A 21,723-nucleotide genomic window follows, 5' to 3' on the forward strand; every position below is an offset into this window, starting at 1 on the left:
CTGGGATTGGGATATTGCACGATTTTGATAATATTTTTTGATTAATTGTGCAGCCCTATCATCAAGTCTCCAAATTAAAAGACAGGCAGGCCCCACATTGAATTTATTACCATTTTAATAGCATTATCTGTTAATGAGGCGTAACAGTAGTCTGCAAGCTAGGACACAAAAACACACCTAAAAACACCAAACATGTTGAAGGCTTCTCGTTTTTCAACACATACAGTACAAAACACTGACAACAGAGCGAATCTGAGCAAAGTCACAATTAGTAAAGCAAAGTCACCAACACTCTAGCAGCTGACATCTAGTGAATATCTACGAGGGAAAAGGACTCATCTTTACTTCTGCTAAAAAATAATAATCTGCAGTTACATCCTACGCAGCAAGCCGGATTCTATCATTTAATCCTTTTTTGGTGGTTAAGATTTCAAAAGTCACAAAATGAACTAGAGACACATACACACAGAAAGATAATATATAGCTTACTCAGACGTTCTTTGTTCCCAAGTACTTTACAGTTTTTTGTTTTGTTTTCTTTCATGCCACATTATATCTGGGCCATGTCAGGAAGCTCCAGCTCCAGCTCTCTGAGGTACTGGCTGCAGTTGGGGTCGCCCCTCACAGTGGGGGCTGATGGGATGGGTCGGCCAGTGTGAGGGTTGACGCACCAGCACTCGCCCCTCTGACCATGCAGAGACATCTTGCACTGAAAAACAAAAATGCTCTGTTTATTTTTGCATGTTTCTTACATTTAGATGATGAACCCTATATATGCATATAATAGGTTATTTGTGCAAAAATATGCAGGAAAAGTGTGTTTTTCATCATTTTCAAGGATGTAGTGGTAGATAAAATGGTCAAATTCATTCATTCATAATTATGATGCTTTATTCACCTTTTCTCCTCTAAATACCTGCATATGATAAAGTGGCTACACCCTCTCCCCCTCTTAACCATGAGCCTGCAGTCACCTGTTTGAGATTATACTGCCCCCTCTTGTCGCAGTTGGGGATGTGCAGAGCGTACAGGTCTTCCAGGGGACCTCGGTTATCTCTGAAGGGCATCTTAGATATCCTCTCCAGGATTTGGTCGAGCTCCTGCTGACACTGAGTCTTGAAAACAAAAACAATAGCAACATGTCACATTAACAGGCCCGTATGGTGGCGTTTGGGTGTGTGAGAGTCACCCGGTTTCTGTGACAGAGGGGTCAAATTTTCTATTTCTGTGTACAGAAGAAAGAAATCGGATCTTTAATACGATATTTTTGGTTGTTGTTTTTTAATTTTAAAAAAAGAAAAGAAAATAGATCTTTTATACCACCAATAAAAAGTAAAATTAAAAATTTAAAACGTAAAATCTGATCTTTTATATAAATTTTTACGTTTTATGTTAAAAATAAATCAGTTTTCTGATTTATCAATGTTCAAGTTAAGTAAAATCCATGCACACAGTATGAAAATTACCCATCAACACCACGATGTGCCTGCAAGGCAATAAGCACATTTTTGACATGCTACATAAAACTTATATAAAAGGCACACACACACACAAGCACACACACACACACACATAGAGCGAAGGGGCTTTCTGTAATGAGCAAATGAATCATGTTTTCTTGCCAGTAATGAATAACAACTCTTGCCAGCGACCTCAGTTTTACCTCACAATTCCACAGAGCCAAATGTCTTGTTGAGACAGTTATAAGTTTCTGGTAGAGCAATAACCTTTAAATGATTTTTATGGCGGGTGGAAAATACCACAGTGCCGCTCAGAATTGCCCGGGGTTCACCAGCTCCGGGATACAAGGTGGTTCAGGTGTGTTTAAGGTCAGTAAATATCTGGCGTTGGACTAAAGGGCAGCTGTTGGTGGGAGTGTTGAATGGAAGAAAAATAAGCTTTTACTTTGTGCCATGACTGTTTTTATCCACTTAAATTATTATTTGGTGTTTGCTGTATTTCCTTCTGAGGCTTTAAAGTGATTCAAAGTGTACTTAGCAACAGGTTCAAGATTAGCTGCACTTTGAATGATCTTTAAATGTGGCAACAAAACACTTTTCAATGCAGCATCGGAACATCAACAGCTGCTGAACCAGAGGGAGGCGGCACTGCACTCCTTTTTTTCTTTGCACAGGAGCTGTTTTTTTACACTGACAAGCATTAAAGGAGATTTATGAAACACCTGTTCTATTTGCATGTTCTTATCTGCAGCAGTTTAGTAGCTGCTGGTTTTGGAAAATGACTGATATCTGGTTGTAGACTTTTAACAGCATGTAAAAAGCTGTTGCAAGGAATTTATTGTTGAAGAAATCCTCTTTATGACAAAAATGACACAACCTGATAACATGAAGAAAAAATGGTCATTATACAAGACTCAAAGCATGTATGATAAAAAAAAATGTGTATCTCTCAATCAATTACTTTTTGCTATTTATTAAAAGGCCCCGGTAAGATCTCCAGAGAGATCACCTGAGCCACCTGAGGCAGGGAGGATAAATCCAGCACAATGATGTGTGTTACAGTGTGTTAAACAAATGCAGGACCAGTGAAATAAGGAAAAGGGGAAAAAGACACTACTCTGTCAGACTGAAACTTTGTATGGATGCATTCTTATGAATGAATAAAGTCATGTTTTCCTTAAATATTGACAAAGTGCTCATAATTTACAAAGTTCAAATAGCAGTCAGATGTTGCAATGCCACAGGATGTGATTTTTTATCACCAAAAACTACAGTTCTCAGAGATTTGAATTCAGGGCTTGAATTTAATCATTTTACTGACTTTGCTCAACATTTCAAGAGCTATATCCAGAGCTTTGACACTGTGATCTGCCTCACCTGTTTGGGCCGTGCAGGTTTCACCTCCTCCACCTTGTTAGTCTTCATCTTGGTCTTCATCTCCTGCCTGTGCTGGCGTACAGCGCTCTCTTTGGGTCCCAGCCAGGTAGTGTCTTTGCTAGGTTTCCGGATGGCCGGGATCTCGCTCACGCCCTGCTCAGGCAGCGGCTCCACCGCTTCACCTGCAGTGTTGGAGACACAACATAAGATATAGGAGTGGGCAATAGATAATTTTATTATAGTAATGCTATATGTTGCAATGCAGTAACTGTTCTGTAAATTCAACTAAAAACAATATCCATATCAAACCGCATTGGATTATTTTCTTCTTTTATTTTGAACTTCCAATCAAATAAACACAAAAAAACCAACTGCCTCACATTAGATGATACTTGTGTTAAAAACAATAAAATTAAAGCTTTGTGGTTCCTGAAAACAATCATTTCAAGTGTTACAGTTTTCAAAGTTCACAACTTCACTCTCCTTCTTTACATTTGCTCAAAACACACTGCCTTGGACTGCAGCTGGATTTGTGAAAAACACGAAATCATGTAAAAATCTAGCCCTGATTTGTCTGGTGTGCCTTAAAAGTGTGCTTTTGGAGTTGATATCACACACTTAGGAGCATGACAAAGAGTCACTTTTTGACACCCTAGTAATAAAAAATGTCTGTGGCTACATCGCCTGCCCTGTATAGTTCCTGCAGTCGAAACAGTATTGCCAAGACTCTGCCGATGGACACATCTTTACTGTTGTTTGATGCATATTGCTACATCACTTAACCCCAGTAAAATCCATAAAAATCTAAATGTAAGGATCACAGACTTGCACTACATTAATTATTTAAATGTCAGAAAATGTAACATGGATCACACTCTAAACAAAGTCAGAGAAAGTGCTGCCAACAGAGTAGAAAATAACTTGGGCAGGAAAGGACTTTTTGGTGTTTCACTCAAGGACACTTTGATGGACATATTGGCTTCTAAAAGCACTTAACCTGTGACTTTTCAGGACAGTCTCTCAGTGCACTAAGCCACTCTGTTGCCCTCCTGCTGTCATTTAGGTAATGGATTGGGCTTTTTAGAGGCTGGAAGTGGGGTGAAATAAGCTTCAAATTGCACACATCATTTGTCAGAGTGACAAAGTCTGTGAGATGCTCTATTAAAAAAAGGTTTGGAAATTTTGGGTTTGACCCTCTTAGCTCTTTGGGGAGAATCTTGAAGAAAATACTCTCTTCCTAACCCTTTGAAACTTGAGCAAATTAATTTCTCTATGAAACATGGGGAAAGACAATTAACAATGAAAGAAGAAATTACTTAAAAATTAGCAAAACGACAAACAAAAATCCCCCACAAAAATAACCAAGAAAAAATTTAATAATTTAAAATTTGTGATTATGATAATTATATAAACATTTTTCCCTCGCTTTTTACATTTTTTCCCTTGACATTTTGTCCTTGCTTTAAAAAGGTTAAATACATGTGTTTCTTGAAATTTGCAAAACTTCTATCAACAAATTGGTCATTGCCTTTGTCACATTTTTCCCAAACGATTGCATTAGTTTGTACAGAGTTCAAAGGTTTAAATACTTATGGTAGGCATCTGAAAGCAGCATAAGGAATATAATTTTGCTCCAGGTTTCAAGGGGTTAAAGAGCAGTGAACATGAAAAGTTTTAGAGTTTGAGAGGAAAATAGAAAACTTTTTTTTTTTTTTTTAATATTTTCCAACATCCCTCCCGCTGTGTCAGATGATCAGTCTTAATTAAATTCAGGAGGCGAAGGGCCAACTTGGGGAAGGTCATCAGCTTCTCAACGACCTGCACCTGCATCCAGCTCACCTGCACCCTCCAGGATATAAAAGCTCAACCATGAGGTCAGTTTTCTTTTCAGCTGGCATTCACTCTCTGTTCTCTCTTTTAACTTAGACACAATTCAAAGCCCCTAAAGCAAATATCTCACATCCACACTTTGCTTTTACTGCTGACTTTGCTTATTTCCACTCCCTGTTGTTTATTTACTTTGGGCTCACAAGTGTATTTCTATTTTTGTGACAATTTTCCTTGTTGTCACAACTGACATTTTCACTAAAGATAATGCTGAGGGGGGGGAAAAGCTCTGAAGTGTCCAAACCACTGTTAAAGTGCTCTGAAATGCATCAGCACAATCAATGAGTCACTACTCCTTTCCTTTCTCATTGAGCGAGGCAACCACATGCAGCTCTGTTAACAAGCTTGTGGGCTGAGAAAAGTTGGCCACTGCTGAACTTTAGTCACAGTCAGGTTTCCATGGTTGCTATTTTCCCTCACTGGTGTGATTTAATTTCATGAGCAGATGTTAAAAGTGGTGATAAATGAACATCAGACATTTACACATTTCTAAAACTTATATTTGGAGGACAACATGATGAATTCAACCTAATGGGCTCTTCTGGGCTCTTATACCAAAGTGAATCAAGCTGCACTCAATATATCACCTCTGATCACGTATAAAATGGGGAATATGGTCAAAATGGCTCAAAAAAGTGGGTCTGTGAACCAACTACTTAAAATGCTAAATCAAAAAATCAGCACTTTGATTGCCCAAAATACATTATTTCTTACTTTAAAGCCACTCCATGGCTGAAATTCAAGCATTTCACACACCCAATTGCAGTTCAACTGTCTTTGCCTCATTGGCTGCTGGCTCTTTGCACCACATAGGCTACACTTGGTACCCTCACACTTGCACAACTGACAATTTGCTTTCTTTTGCTTTTTCAGTTTAAGGCTATTTTCTGGGTATTTTTCTATTTATTTTCTTGATCTTGCATATAAATGAAATTTTAATGGGGTTTTCTCATGTATTTGGATGTCATTGCCATTAGACATTGAAAAAAAATGAAATATCCAAAATGAGTTAAACATTAATAAATAAATCTGTGGGGGAACTGAGCCCCAAAACTCTGATTCGGAGAGCAGACAAGAGGACAGAAGCAGTGCAGCCAGAAATGACAGCAATGTGTCTCAGCGCAGGTTTTTTTGGTTTTGTTTTTGGGTTTTTTTCAGGGTTTTTTTGGCCGAGCGCTGTGGAAATTTAAAAAATAAAAAATAAAATGCTAAGGTGCTGCATCCAAGTCTCATATCTTTTAGAAAAGCCCTGCTGTTTATTCTGCTGTCATATTGGCTAAAGTTTAGGTGACATTCCTATGTGAACACACACGGATGAAAACACACCAGGCAATATATAGAAATGATCAATCATTTCTGCCAATCTCGATAAGTAGATTACCATAACAGGCCTAATTTCTTTCTTTCACCCCTACCACACTGTAATTGCTGTACGTTTCAAAATGTTCATACTCTATATATGTACAGTTTTCATATATTCTCCTCACTATTCATTCTAAATTCTATCATTATTCTCCAGAATGTATTTCTGTTTACTCTTTGTATATTCACTACACAACTCTGCACTTTGCTGATTTTTCTATTTCTGGTTAGATGCAAAACTCAGTACCTGTACTCTGTGCAATGACAGTAAAGTTAGGTCTAATCTCCTCTTCAGTCCCGAATGACTCAATTGAAGTAATTTCACTGTCACAGACAATTTCCAATGATGGAATAAAATTATGAGAGCTTTGCTAGAGTTGTGGCGCACTCCCATGATGGTGATCATCTTCGGTAAGGTAGTCATAAAACTCTGTCTGAACTGTCTTAACTCAGTCTGTTTCTCATCTTGACGATAAAATCAAATATGTCTAATATCATCGCAAGGTTTTAGCTTTGGTTCATGTAAATACTGAAGTTTGCAAGAACATGAACAAGTCTTGGTACTTTTGTTCTGTGGAAAAGAAAAAAATTGGTGGAGTTGTGGAGTGAACAAAAGTCCATGTCTACTTAGGTGTGTAGCCGATCCACCAACCAGCACTTACATCAGTAGCAAGTTAAAGAGACAAAATCCAAAAAGTGAAGTTTGTACACAAATACAGTTTATCCTTATGGATTATATTGATGCTAAATTGACAAGAATACTGTTGACATATGAAGCCTTTTATCTTGTGTTTGTACAGTTATGTGTTTTTGCAGGCATGAAAAGAACTGTAAGAATATCAAGTTTCTTCAAAGGAGTTTGGCGTATTTTTTTTTTATCAGGAGCAGGATGGGAAATAATCTCAAAAGCAATCTCATTATAAAATTGTGACCCTACAAGATCTTTGCAAAATCTTAGAGTGTGTGACTTAAAATTATTCTTCTAGTGTATTGTAGGAAAAAATGTCCCAACTTTTAATACAACCATGCCAGAATAAATGCCATCACCGAATGACAATAGATAAAAGAAGGCGATTTGTCCGTGGATTAGTGATTTTCTCCAGGTGGTTTTCATTCAGTTTGACCGTCTCCTCTCTCCTTGGAGTCTTGTTAAACATCAACCTAAAAAAAAACCCTCTCTTCAAACAGATGGAGCAAACAATGTGCAAGGCCATCAGGTCCAACCCAACATGTTGTTTCTGACAACAGAGCATACTTTGGGGTTCAGGGTTGACACTGAAGAGGGAGTGGAAAAGGAGCGTCATTCCGAACGAGCTGATTTTTTGATGAAAAAAAGCTTCATGACGCTTCAGAATGCAACATGATCACACGTCAGCTCAGTTTGGCTAGTGAGGATAGATTTCAAATAGTGAATATGGTGTTTGTTTTTAATCTATGCAAGACTTCACTTGACACCCGAAGTATAGAAGGGAAATAAGCGCAGACAGTAGAGAAGGTCAAATTGTGGGCCAGTAAGTGGATAGTTCACAGTTATGCAAGTGCCGAGCTAACATGCAGACTTGTGGAAAGGCGTTTGCCGGGCGGAGAATGAAAGTGAGTTTGTGAAGAGGCATTCTCAGCGCTCTGCAAGAGGTAAATTTGACATCCGGTTGTAGAATATGATTACAAAAGGCCTAAGAGAGAACGGGAGAAAGGAAATTCCAAACGAAGCAATAACAAGGTGCTGGCGCCTTTTGCCATCAGATAGATCTGGTGTTGTTGGACCTCAGTTCCCCTTATGACGCTCCGCCGTGCTCTCTCTCGCTTTTCTTTGAAGGCTGAGTTTCTTTCCAAAAAGGGGCAAAAGTCAACTGGAATCAGGTGTGTGCTCACATGTGTGTGTGCACACACACAAGTGGCGCAGATAAACACACGACACTGAAAATATTGGCGGCTGGGGTGCCTTTTGTTTTGCTGTCTTACATAATCCCCACAGTATCCAAGTGCAATACCTTCACTCCCTCTCTTCGGAGGAAACCTGAGATGCACGCTCAAGTACACAGTACATAGACACACACATGAACGCACAATTTATAGCTAAAACAGCGATCGCCCACAAGAAATGAACACACACACACACAAACACAGAGGGTCAGGACCCCACTTTCAGGGGGCGCTAGGCCTCTGCAGTCCAAGCCGTTCCACAGCGGTGGGCTTGGGATCAGCAGTATCAACAGAGCAGCAGGCCTACTGTCCAGTCTACTGCTTGAGTTAATCCTCACACAATGGCCCGAGAGGCTTCCTTTCTATATCTGATCCATGTCAAATTCCCAGATGGCACGTAGGCCAGAAGTGTCATGTCTGATTGTCCAGATTCTGGTCAACTGAGCAAATGGCAGACTTGGCCGGGTGGTGGAGGAGAATGGAAAGGTTGAAAAGGAAAAGTTTCAAGGACACCAGCGCACTCGCTCCATCTTATTTCCATAGATACGAAGTAGACCCTTGTTTAGTTGTCAAACAAACTCATGGATGTGATGTCTTTCTTATGTCTCAGCAGGCAGCTCATCAAAGTAAGTAGGCATCAATGGGATCAAGAAGCTGTAGAAGTAGAAAAGTAATAGAAATAGAAGAGACTCTCACTACACATGAAGCATTTGGTTGACGCTCTCAATTAATCAATTCAGTGGTTTCATATCATTTAAAAGTTGTAAAGCATTGAAAAACACAAAATAATGTGTAACTGGACTTTAATTTGAACTTAAAGAAAAAGTTTAGCTTCATGTTGACTTTTGACAATAAATGTCTAGTATTGACTGTGGATCTCAATGCCACAAATGTAGGTATTTTTATTGTTTAAAATTGGTTAAAAAAGTATTCTGATAATATAATATGGTTATATGTTGTTTGATTCATGCAAGTAATAACAAATCACTTTGTAAAACAAATTTTATTATGGAAGGATCAAGTTGCATTTGTGTGTGAATCGAAGGATGCTCAAAAAATCACACAAATGCAGTGAGGTTCACAAATCCCAAGCAGTTTGTCAGATTAAATGGTTTGTGTATAGATGTCACAACATACATGTATGTTTTCAATGAAAATTGCAAATTATTTTAAATACATGTATTTGTGAATTTCCATTGTAGATTTTTAAAGCAAGAAATATTTGTGTGCATCAGAAATACATCTGTAAACCTAATTAATTTATATGCGAATTATTTTTGCATTTATATAGAACAAAAAAATTGTGTGCATCAGAATACATTTGTGAACCTCATTCATTTATATGTGAATTACTTTTGTATTTATATAGAACAAAAAACATTTGCGTGTGCATCAAAATACATTTGTGAACCTCCCTGCGTTTGTGGAACTGTAGCCAATCAGATGTCTCACTCCTTTCAGCCAATCACAAGAACGCACCCCGAGTGGGCGGGTCTTACTTCTCAGCCAATCACGTGATCGCGTCCGCACAGCGATCCGGCAATACGGCGAACGCATGGGTAGGAACGAAACTCAAACAATAAACCCAGAAAAGCGTGTGTTATTATAACTTTTGCTTACTATATTTTAGCTAGAGACGCAGTCTTCCTCTTATTACCTGCGTATTTACAAGTAAGCAGTCCGTGTGATGTTTACAGTGTTTGTGAATGTACGATAGCATTAGCTTTATATTGAATTGTTGAGCTAACGTTAGCTAGCACATTAGCTTCTACAGCCAGATAGAAGCCTGTAAACTAGCAGCTTATTTACATTTGTTGTTTAACACGCTCAGTGACATGTCGTCTGTGTTGATATAGTTATTTTGAGAGCGTGACACCGGACTCCGGTGAAGAAATCACCCCCGCAACTGTTCTAAGAGCAGATGGGCGGGTCGAGGAGGGAGCCGGGGCGTGTTTTGGACCAAACACCCGAGGACCTTGGCCTTTGCAGGAGGGAGCCTTGCGCCTGACAGGAGGGTACCTGGAGCTACATACGAGCTTTAGCCGACCCTCCAAGATGCAGGAGAGGACAGCAGACCACCATAAAAGTACGTTATGTTGCATGACAGTGTGGGACCATCACAAGTGGTCATACCAGGCTAATGTCAATTCTTTACTGATTTCCAGATCCTCGCCGACAATACTACTACTGTTACCCTTGTTACTTGTAAATACTTTAGGTGCTATACTGTACTTTAAAGAAATTGTGTTTTAGTCACAATTTACATCTCCAAAATGTTTTAAAATGTTAAAGTTGTTTTACAAAGTGATTTGTTTCTACTTGCATAAATAAAACAACACATAACCATATTATATTATCACAATACTTTTTGAACCAATTTTAAACAATAAGAATACCTACATTTGTAGTATTGAGATCCATAGTCAATTCTTGAAAGTACTATCTGAGAAGGTTATGAAAACATAAATGACATTTACAAATTTAAGTTTTATTTGGTAGATGACTGAAGGTAGGTGGGTAGAATACATGAGTATATAGCACATTTTTTGGGTTGACATTTTACTGTTTGCTCCCATATTATATATAATATTGTGACCAGCTAAAAGGAGGGAAATATCTGAATGGCTACAGTTCCCTGTTGAAAAAAATGCATTTGTGTGTGAATCGAAGGATGCTCAGACAATTCACACACAAATGCAGTGAGGTTCACAAATCCCATGCCATTTGTAAATGCAGATTAAATACATACACGTATTTGTGGATTTCCATTGTATATATTCAAAACAAAGACTTTTGTGTGGAAATACGTGTGGATCTTTTTCATTTATATGTGGATACTTTTTGTATTTATACAACCCTAAAAAGATATTTGTGCATCAGAAATAAGTTTGTGAATCTCATTCATTTATATGTAGATTCTTTTTTTCAGTAGAGCCCCCTACAATACTTCAGCAAGGCAGCCCCCTCACTACGTTTCACCTGCATGTATGAAGTCCGGTGGACGTGTCTGTCACGTCCAGACATACAAAAAAGAATCTTTGACCCAACCCCCAAACCAAACAGGAAGTTGGCCATTTTGAACTTTGTGCTCATTTTTGGCCATTTTCACCTCTTGTACTTTTGCAAACTCATCCTACAGAATTAATTCGATCAACTTCAAATTTGGTGAGTCCTATCTTACAACCTTCATGATGAAATTTTCAAGATCAAATGTCTGCGCAAAACTTTTACGATTGTCCCGTGGCGCAGCACTGCACACGACAGTAGTAAAGCACCATACTGACTCTCTGCAAAAAGGAATATTATTGACTCAAAACTGAACTATCCCTTTAAATGTCGGAATGTGGAGCTCCATAAAAAAAATTCTCTCTCAATATGCCTTTTAACGCAGCACTGAGGTGTGAAATAGGTCATGTGTCACTTAAGAAGTTGATGAAGGGCACTCAGAGGAGTAGCTGCAGTCCATCATCCATTACAAGGCCTAGTGGGACTGTTTTCCTAGAAACACAAACTCAGCAAAGTGCAGATATGTTTACCTTCCAGGCTTTCTGGCCCGCAACAGTCATCTAAAAGCAGGCTTTGGACAGGCTCTGGCACGTACGTGCACACCGCGGCATCCAAGGCCAGGCATCTCGCTCTCTACCAGCACCGCTGGGTGAACTCCGGGGCGATTGTGCAGGACCTGAACTAGGACATGAACTGAGGCAAGCTGGAACACATCAAACTTGTGGGGCATCACACGCAGCTACTGACAATCTTTCCCAACCTCTGTGGGAGAGATTTGAGGGATGTGAGTGGACAGAGAGCGCAAAACCTCTTGGGGTTCCACGACAGACAACATTAATGTTTCAAGGACTATTTTATCCTTTAACAGAAGTTGGAGCCAAAAACTTGAAATTGAGGTTCTGTGGTCTTTTACCAATGTAATATAACTTTATGACTTTACAAACTAATTTAAAAAACCACAAGAACGAAAAATAATATCTTATTTCCAGAGCGGAGGGTGGCCTCTGGGGCTCTCAACAACAATTGAATTGGTTGCTTTGACATTTGGCACAGCCATTTATGTTGCCAAGAGGATGAATCCCAGTACTTTTGTGTGTTTTTTCCCTCGTGCCACTCCCCCGATAATGGAGAAACTGTTACAGACTGTTCACTCCAACTTCATCACAAAAGTTAGGGGGAGGACATGGAAAAAAATTGATAAATTAGACGGAGATGATGTACTTTGCAGATGTAAACAGCGATTGTTATTTTATATGATGGATGTGGAAAGATAACCTTTTTTTTTTTAATCTTGCCATGTAAAACTATTAGAACAAGTTCAGAAACTGTCCCTCTCCCCTCAAGCACCCTGCGTCCCCGTCCCCTCCTGTGTCAGTAGCATTTCAGACAGTGTTTGTATTGTCTTAAATCACCCTTGACCAAAAAGGAGGGTGGGAAGTTATTCTGGATCTCAATAGGCACGAGGAGATTCTTGGCACGAGTACACGTGAAGTTGACGCCTGGGGGGGACATGGCACAAATGCCCCTGTTTTTGGAGAAGCCTAGGGTGGGGGGGATTATCTCGGAGCTATTTCAGTCCTGCGGGCCCCGTCTGGATGCCCCCGCAGGTACACAGGAATGCCCCTTGTTAGCTAACAATGTTATTTCAGCGACCAGATGGCACAGGAGTTTTCTTTCCACCTCATTTTTCCTCCTCATAACAACTTTTATAACAGTATTGATTGAAAAGATTTCTCTTTGCCAGCATGTAAAACTGACCCGGGGTAGATTTGGGGCAAAATTAACATTCAAACAAAAGGTTATTTTGAGAATTAATAACATATTAATAACAAAGAGTGAGCAGCTACGGGCTCTGCTTGGGCTTTCTTAATCAACTTGTTCCCTATCGAGGTCACATGTGGTACGATCCCAGTCAAAACAGCTAAACGCCCATCCAGTCTGATTAAAGGAACCTTTATTTGGGTCCAGGTTTCTGTGGGAACAGAATATCAAGTGATACTGTGCATAAACAGAGAGGGTGGTGGGAAAGTTGTGGGTGTTATTTTGGAAAAAGGAGATTTCAGCTCAAAATTAATGAAATGTGGAATCTTTCTTGTTATTAGTAAAAGTCTGAAATAAAAGTATGCTTATTTTAAAAATCTTAAAATGACCCATTTTAATCAGTTCTTGGGTTCATGAGGGAGTATCTCGTTTAACTCAGAATACTCTACCAAATTATAAAAACCTAAAGGGGCAGTTCACCCCAAAACACATATCTTTCCTCCCACCTGTCGCGCTGTTTACCAACGATTGATTGTTTTGGTTTGAGGTGTTGTTCTGTTGATTGTTGGAGATATCAGCTGTTGAGATGTCTGCCTTCTTTCTAATATACTGGAACTAGATAGTACTTGCCTTGTGGTGCTCAAAGCACAAAACAGCTGATTAAGATCGTCAGCAAGTCTTGTTGTGAGCAGTTTCTTATAGGAACTATTTTCTTTATACCCAAACCTCTCAAGTCATAGACAAGAGGCTTGTGTTCGTGACAGCACAGGATGTAAACATTAATGGCATCCTCACCTGAGCTGTAAAGTTTAACAGCTCAATGGTGCTAGGTCAGGCATGTCCAAAGTTGGGCTCAGGGGGCAGTCATGGCCCTCAGACAGATTTTAAATCGCGTGAAGCTTGTCTTTCAAAATACATGTGGCCCGCCACACAATACTGACTAATCAAGCAAGAGTACTCAGCATTTTTTCTGTTTTTTTCATGCTCGTGGCAAGTCTATCATACAGTTGTACACATGCACCAAGTGGAAACTACACAGGCAAAACTAGTGTATTTTCAGAAAGAGAACAAGCAAAGAAAGAAAAAAAACATAACAGCTTCAACAGCGAGGGCCACGACATTCAGGAGTTGAAAACTTTTTCAATTGAATATGAAACAGTTGCGTTTGTCTAATTTGCATGTTTTTTTAGTAACCGATGTAATGCCAAAAGCAACTAGCCTCCAAATTTTTTCACATTATCTAATCATGCCCCCACTGAAAAAAGTTTTGACGTGGTTATCTAGTCGTAGATGCATGCTTCCTTCTGCCTGTTGACACAGTTGCCGGGTGATATTCGGTCAAAAGAAAGTAAATTAATCTGCTTACAGCAAGTTTGTAGATAATTTTGAGTTACTGGGTCAAGAGACATTGCTGTTGAGTTTTTAACTGTATTTTTAATTGTATTTATTTATTTTTTGTTGCTTTTAGCACCACGAGCCTATCTCCAACACTCAGCAACTCACACCAAAACTGTCTGGACTGATAAAAAGCTCTGCAGGTAAGAGGAAAACTATGCATTTATGATTCTTGGGTGAACTGTCCCTTTAAGTTGCTTGTTTACAAAAACACTTCATAAACAATGCCACAGTAGTGTGCAAACGTATGATTGAGACATTGAAACCAAAACCAGAATGGGCTCAGTGGGAAAGATGTTGACATGATTGTCTGTATTTGGGCTGAGGTTTTAGCACATCTGGATGACTTTGGTATGAAGATTAACAGTGAAATATATGTTTTATTAATCTGTTTTAAGATATGCATATTATTTATGATGCTTTTGGTAGGGAATTAAATCCAAACTTTACTTCAAATATGTTTTTTTTTTTTTCAGGTCATTTGAATGCGAGCATGTGTATTTTCTCAAATTCTCCGCCTACAGTGGAACACATGCAGGCAATCACTCAAAGCACACAAAAAACACACACATCAGAGATGCTAAAGGCCTAAAGGGGAGAAATCAGAGCACACAGGATTTGGTTTTGGTCTTATTCAACTTAACCATGTGCAATTTCGTATTTTTGTGTTTTCAATTCAGATGTTCTGGTTGAATCACATGTCTGCTGGGTCCCATGCAAGTCTGGGGGATTCAGGCTATTTGCTTAATTAGGAGTGTCACAGTTACATATCCATCTGCATCTTACAGCCCTACTGACAATTCACTCTTCTTTTAACCTTAATTTATAAAAGCCTATTTCATGCACTTTCAAATACCTTCCATACAGCAAATGTGATTGTGAGTCTTTCATAAGTACATTTTTGAAGCTGAACAAACTTCTTGCTGAGCTAAAACATTAATTGCTGCATTTTTAAATTGTTGTATGCATGCTGAGTTCATGTCTGAGAGATTTATAAAGCATTATCTGTCTTTTTATGACTGCATTACTAATATGTTGTAATCAGTTGCTTTGATAATTTAAAACAGGGAACATAAATCGCCTGTGGCCCAAACCAAAGACGGAAATGAACCGGTGCCAATCCATTTCATCAAATCAGTTTCATTAAAGACAAACAGAAAAACTTAATTAGTTCATAGCTCCATTTTTTAAGCTCCACTGACATTTTTTCTTCATATTTAGTATTATGTTTTGTATCAGTTTTTTTGTAGGTCTTAAACAAGAAAGCAGCTGCACTGTGGGTTAGATGTTCTTGGTCGGCAAATAAAAAGCAGAATTTTTAATCTCAAATTCTGACTGATTTCCACCAAAAGGATCCCCTCTCTTACTTTTTAACTTGCGTGATCATTCTAGAGTTGAAAGAGTACTGACCTTTGACCTCTTTAGTTGTTTGTAGTGCTGATCCAGGGGTTTACATGAATTGTAATGCTGCATTGCAAGTTGGGACCGATAAGACCTTCAGATTTAGAGCTGTCTTTGTCAATGTCACCTCACACAAGATGCAAGTAACAGAATCAAGAGTTTTTTTTAATTCTGAGTGGGACTGACCTTCAGAGTTGGGACAAAGTTGTTGTTTTGCAAGTCACAATAAGTTTCACTCAACTGCGAAGTCAAGTCTCAAGTCCTTAACTTTAAATATTAACCAATTAAATAATCTGTAGCAATACTTACAATATGCAGGGTTAAATATATGCACGTGTGACTTAAACATGAAGTAGGTGGGGGCAAAGTTGTTAGTTTTAGCCTGAAATTGGTATGGGTTGATCAGAAGTTGCTATATTTATTATTTATTAGAAAACAAATTGAACACAGCCACCCAAATGAGGATTGTTTCTTCATCATGACTACAGATTTTGACACATGATGATACTCATACTCATAAATAGTACATTATCTGTATCAGATGATGACCAATTAATGGATATTTGGGTCGACCCTAGTAATAATATATTAAACGTACAAAAACATTGTATTTATTTGTTAAAGAAGTTTTTAAAAGAGTATCTTTGTGGTTAAGCTAACATTATGTTGATATTGGCCTTGACTTATCGTTTTTTTTGTGCAACTTCAGATGTTCAAAGTTGGAAATTGTTGTGTCACTGCTTGTAATTGTCAACTTGCACGTTTGGCATACTCCAATTAGGTTTTTGTTGATCACAAAATAGTTTTTATATGTTAAAAAACTGGGGGTTGGAGGTTGATTCCTCATGGTAGTCTCCTGCAGTTTGATTGGATGTTGTCAGATTGGTTCAAATAAAGTAGAATTAGGGAATTAAGAGTGGACTTGCTGGAAATGATTAAGAAGACCTAAATCTTTTTTTTTAAATATTAATTTCTTTTATATTTAGTGTATTAGTTACAAACAAGCTAATGAGAAATAAACAGAAATAAATTAAAATAACAAACAAAATAATAAAAAAAAACAAATGATAAACAAATATAGTATGTGCATATTTGCAAAATCCATCTTCGTCTTTTTTCTTTTTGTTTGCACCACACAGATGACTTTTTCCTTTTTGTTTTCTTTCAGGCTACTCTACATACTCTACGTATTTTCTTGCATTCAGTTTTTTGAATTTAAAAAAAGAGGGCCTGGTGGGCCCCTGAGGCAGACACCTATGTCACCCATAGGAAGATCTGCCACTACACACTTTAAAATAACATAGTTTTTCATCTTTGGGGGAAAGTTTCTAGTACTTTCAAGTCAAAAGACTTACGTCCAAATAAAACACGAGTAATTGGTGTTTAAATCCAGGTCAAGTTGCAAGTTTTTGATTTTGTCAATTTGAGTCTGACTTGAGTCCAAGTCATGTGACTGGAGTCCACACCTCTGCTGATTTGTTTGCTTCATGCTGACCTTGTAATCAGACACTGACTCAAATAAAACTGATGTGAAATGTAACATAATCCCATACAGAAAATTGTGTCCACTGTCAAGGTTTAGAAAAACAGGATGGCAGGATGTTGAGGCTTATGAACATCAAAATAAAACAGCTGCAACATTTCATCCTTTGATTCTTTGTCCAGCATGTCAAATTCAGTCACTGAAGAGTCACTGATCAGCTAAACACAACCACTTAACTGTTGTTTTATAATCAGCCATTTTTCGGTCATTTAAAGATTAATTCCTGGAATAAAAGAGATGTAGTGGATTGCAGCCAGAGTGTTCAAGTTTGATTCTAACAGTCCCTCGTGAGCTGATTCCTATCAGTGATTTCATTACTTTCTCTTTTTAGCTGTGTATCTGAGAAGAATTTATGACAGGAAATCAAGTCTGTGTAGTCTCTAAATGGGCCAAACGGAAAGCAGGAGACTGACAGTGAGCATTAGTTATAATGCAAAAATCAAATGGCATAAAGGTGAAGCTGATGCGGTGGCATGGCTTGGAAATTTGAATTAAATTCCCATTGGATTAGAGAGGAAGAAAGTCTGATTCTTTCTTTTGATAAAAAATATATTTTTCTTTCATCTTTTGACCTTGACAAAGCTGCACACCTCATTTAGACCACTTACTCTAACACTGTCTTTGTCAGAAATCGCTCTTCCATCTGCAGCAAGGCTTTTATCCACAACTCAGCCAAATTTAGCCAATTTCTAAGCTTTTACTGGTTTTTGGACACGTCTAACTAAATCTCAGACCTTTCAACCTGTGAAAGCAAAGCCTGACCCAAACCTGAACAAGAAAAATCTGACAAATTGCCTTCTTGCAAGCCTTTACATGATGTGTCCACGCATTTTCCTCTCCTGTTTAGCTCTTATGTAACTCTGCAATTCACGCCTGTTTTATTGCTTGTCTGTTATTGTTTGAGGAGGGCTGCAGGAATTAACTTTGCAGTGTCAAGTTGCATGAATGTGGAGTGAAGTCACTATGGTTATTAGATTTTTTTTTAAAAATGTGTCATGAGGCATTTTTTGACCTTTTGTCAGTTTCAGAGAACAGGGTTACTCTGAATGCCGGTAGTTTCCAGGAGTTTGGTGCCAAAACAAACACATGTCAGTCTGGAGGTAAACTCTGACAAAGCACGGATTTGGAAATGAGTAGACTCCACTGGACACTCACTGACTGTGTGTGTTTGCAGCTTCAAAATCAGCCAATTAATGAGGCTGTTGACTTTTCGTCTTCACAGCGACCTGTCCTTATTTAATCACAAACCCACATGAGGCTCGCTGGCTCCAGGCCGCACTCATTGTGACCCCCCGCCCCCCCCGGACATACATCCAGCTTATTTTCTACAGTTAATGCAGTCCCTGTCAACACCAGTTTATGGCTATTTCTGGTCAAAGTCCACTTTCCAATCAATGCAGCATTCCTCCTGCTGTCTCTCTGTGTTTCTTTCTCTCCACTCCCCTGTGGAAATGTCAACATCAATACTATGATGTTTTCTGCGTCCATCCCACCCGAGTACTGGGAATTTTTCTGTTACAGTGTTTTAAAAAGACTGTAGGGCCAGCTGTTTGGAGCATAGCTGAGGTTAACTTGGGCAGAGCGGCTGTTCCTTTTGTTTCTCTCTCCCCATGCTCACCAGGATGATTCACAACACTGTAAACATGTCTATGCAACACAGACTTTAACATGGATGTAAGGATAGCTCATGCAAAAAGCTTAGAATAGGTCGTTATTGCAGCAGAGGTTAAGGTTATTTCAAATCTGCAGATAAATCCAAATAACTCAATGAATTTTACCCTCGATATGACTTTTCTTCTGCTGCATTCAGAACCCTGAGCAAATGACTTTCTTTTGAAAAGAAAAAAGACAATGAGCAACTTGGCAAGTTCTGCAAATTGCAAGAAATTAGTAGATTTAGAAAATTATTTTTAAAAAACATAGGGAAAAATGTTTGTTTTTTTAAAAACCTATATTTAGAATTATTTTGATTATATATTTTTGCAGTTATTATTTGTATGCACAATATTTTGAGGTCATTTGTTTGTTTATAGTTTTGTCTTTGTTTTTATTGATTTTTGATCATTTTAAGGCATATTTCTTTTTTTTTCTTTTTTTTGTTTTGTGTTTTGTTTGTTTATTTGTTTTGCTAAATTCTGGGTTATTTCCTCCCAAGTTGGCCATTGCCTTCTTCCCATGTTTTTGTAAGAAACCAAGCCAATTTGCTTAGGTTACATAGAAAGCATGCACTTCAGGGCTAAAAGCAAGCATTTCAGACATCAATGCAAAACTATATGAAATATAATGAAAATATCGTAGGAATATCATGCGCCGGTGCAAAATGCTCACCAGAACTTCCCCATTCAACACCACTCTATACAGATTTAGGCTTCATGACAATGCAACATTTCTCCGCTGTTCTCAGGCTGCAGTCTAGACAGTGTCATTAAAAATTGATAAAAGAAAAAACAGGTTTCCAGTAAACTGACTGACCGCTGGTTTGCTCCCGGTGCTCCTGGCTGTAAGTGGTCGTCTCGGTGTCCACTTTGCGCCGGCACTGGCCCTGGCCCTGCACCAGTTGCTCCAGAGGCAGTTCCGAGTCGGGCGTCGGGTAGCATCGCAGCCCAGTGGAGCACCTCGGGGTGTACACGCCGCACATCTCGCCCTCTTGCCGGGCGCACACGGGGCAGCACCCGCAGCCCGGCTCGCGCACTATCTCCGCGCAGGTCTCGGTGAGCCGCGGGCACAACGCCTGGCGCTCCGCGGTGCAGCCCGGGCAGCGGAACACCATCTCGGCCAGGGAGGCGCCGGCGAGGGACGCGGAGAGGATCAGCAAGCTGCAGCCCGCGTACGAGAGCATTGTTGAAGGCATGAGGTTTTTGGTCATTATCATGGGGGCGATGGAAGGCAATCCCAAGTGGAAAAAAAGGGGAAGAAATGTGCATGCGAACAGGTGAAGCCGGGGGCTGGGAGGTCTGCTGGGTCCTACAAATTCCCAGGTTTGCTCTTGGGGCCACATGTGGGTCTTAACATTGGATTTAGTTCAGATGTCATCTTTTAGTTCTGCTAAAATATTGACAGTATATTAGATAAATTTGTACTTCTTTTGTTATTTTATTCTCATATTAGCTGACATAACCCAGAGAGACAATAAAGGTCCCAAAAGTTGGAGTGAATTGGTTAAATTGAATGCATTTGAAGTTGTGAGAATGCTGCAGCCTGATTGGGCAAAAATACAAGCCCCTCTTGCAAGACCAGCTCTTAATGGCTTTTAACTGTGTATGCAACTGCCTGCAAATAGAGATACATTAAGAAAAAACCCAAATACTTTTGATATTTTTATTTAACCCTTGAAACAGAGATTCATGTCACTGTAAAAAACTCCTCCTTTTGACCACATTACTGCAAATACAGGGGGATAACTTTGGTTTTCTTAAACCAGGGGTAACCAAAACCAAAAACCCAAAATAATCAAGTTGGTCATCATGCTAAATTCTGCCAGAACAGTGCTAAATTTGCTAAAGGTGCATCTCCTCTGTGCATGAGTGGATAATAAGACAGTGGCCCCCTGGGCACAGATATGAAAGGGGCCCCACCACCTCTCCTGCAAATGAGCAAGACACACAGATTTTTGTCTTTGGGGTTAGTTTTTGCTTCTTCTGCCGTTTGTGTCTCTTTGAGGGCCAGGGGGATCCCTGACACTTTGGACTCCTGTGCCTTGTAATCTGTCCATGCATCTGTGGCATTTCTATAGTATATTAGAGAAAAAACAGCAGCTCAGTTCACCTTTTCAGCTAGAATCTGACTGCTGACTTAAGCAGTAGCATACTGGACACAATTCAGTGCATTAAAAAGAAAAAAAGGCATGTCCCCAGTGGAAACTACACCTCAGTGCAAATATCTAGCCTATATAAAATGTTATTTAAAAAAGGAGGGAAAAAAGTGTATTTGAAAGATTCCACTCACTCGAACACACACAATCTCACAAATGTTTTATTAAATTCAAGTGTCACCATCATCTTTTAGTCTCCCTCTCGGCAACCTCTTCTGCATCTCTCTAGCTGACCCCTGACCTCTTTATGGCAATATTAAGACTAAAATTAACATCCTTGAGGCAGTTTTAAATAAAACCATTTTGCCAAACAGAATTTATAGAAAGAAAGGTCAATGTGAAACTTGAGCTTGTGTTCCAGTATCAAAAACAGGGCAGTAAATTATAGCTCCCCGGCTGGACGACTCTGCAACGCTATACATACTGTGGCATGTTTGTTTCAATCAGCACCCCCAGCTCCCAGAATGCATAAATAAATAAACAAACAAACAAAAGGACTATGTGCTGAGCATTCCTGACATGGAAAGACCTCCCCGCCGTGGCAGACATGTCCATTGACACTCAATTAAAACTTGCAGCTGCTACCGACTTGTATGCCCATGTACAGTAATGCTACTGTGCACGCATCCAGCAATGTTTCCTATCGATCGGTGAGGCCAAGCCTTGAGGTGTCGTGCTCCCCCACGGAACAAGCTCCTATTAACCCTGTCCAGTGCGGTAGACTAATCGCTGTTTATCCAAGGGCCTAGAAATAGAAGTGGCATGTGTAACCTTACTCCGCAGATATAAATGCAGAT

The 21,723-nt window shown here is 39.2% G+C and overlaps 1 protein-coding gene across 1 annotated transcript; it reads right to left on the reverse strand.

The window, feature by feature from the left end:
- Nucleotides 1-97: 97 nt before the first annotated feature.
- On the reverse strand, nucleotides 98-20,054 carry igfbp2a (insulin-like growth factor binding protein 2a). Its single transcript, XM_042512945.1, has 4 exons — nucleotides 19,588-20,054; nucleotides 2,838-3,019; nucleotides 975-1,115; nucleotides 98-709 (listed from the first exon to the last, which is right to left on the reverse strand). Exons 1-4 carry the CDS (start codon nucleotides 19,985-19,987, stop codon nucleotides 551-553), a joined length of 882 nt encoding a protein of 293 aa, XP_042368879.1. The 5' UTR covers nucleotides 19,988-20,054; the 3' UTR covers nucleotides 98-550.
- Between the last annotated feature and the right edge of the window lie 1,669 nt (nucleotides 20,055-21,723).

This window comes from Plectropomus leopardus, chromosome 24, assembly GCF_008729295.1.
Source record: "Plectropomus leopardus isolate mb chromosome 24, YSFRI_Pleo_2.0, whole genome shotgun sequence".
Lineage (NCBI taxonomy): Eukaryota > Metazoa > Chordata > Actinopteri > Perciformes > Serranidae > Plectropomus > Plectropomus leopardus.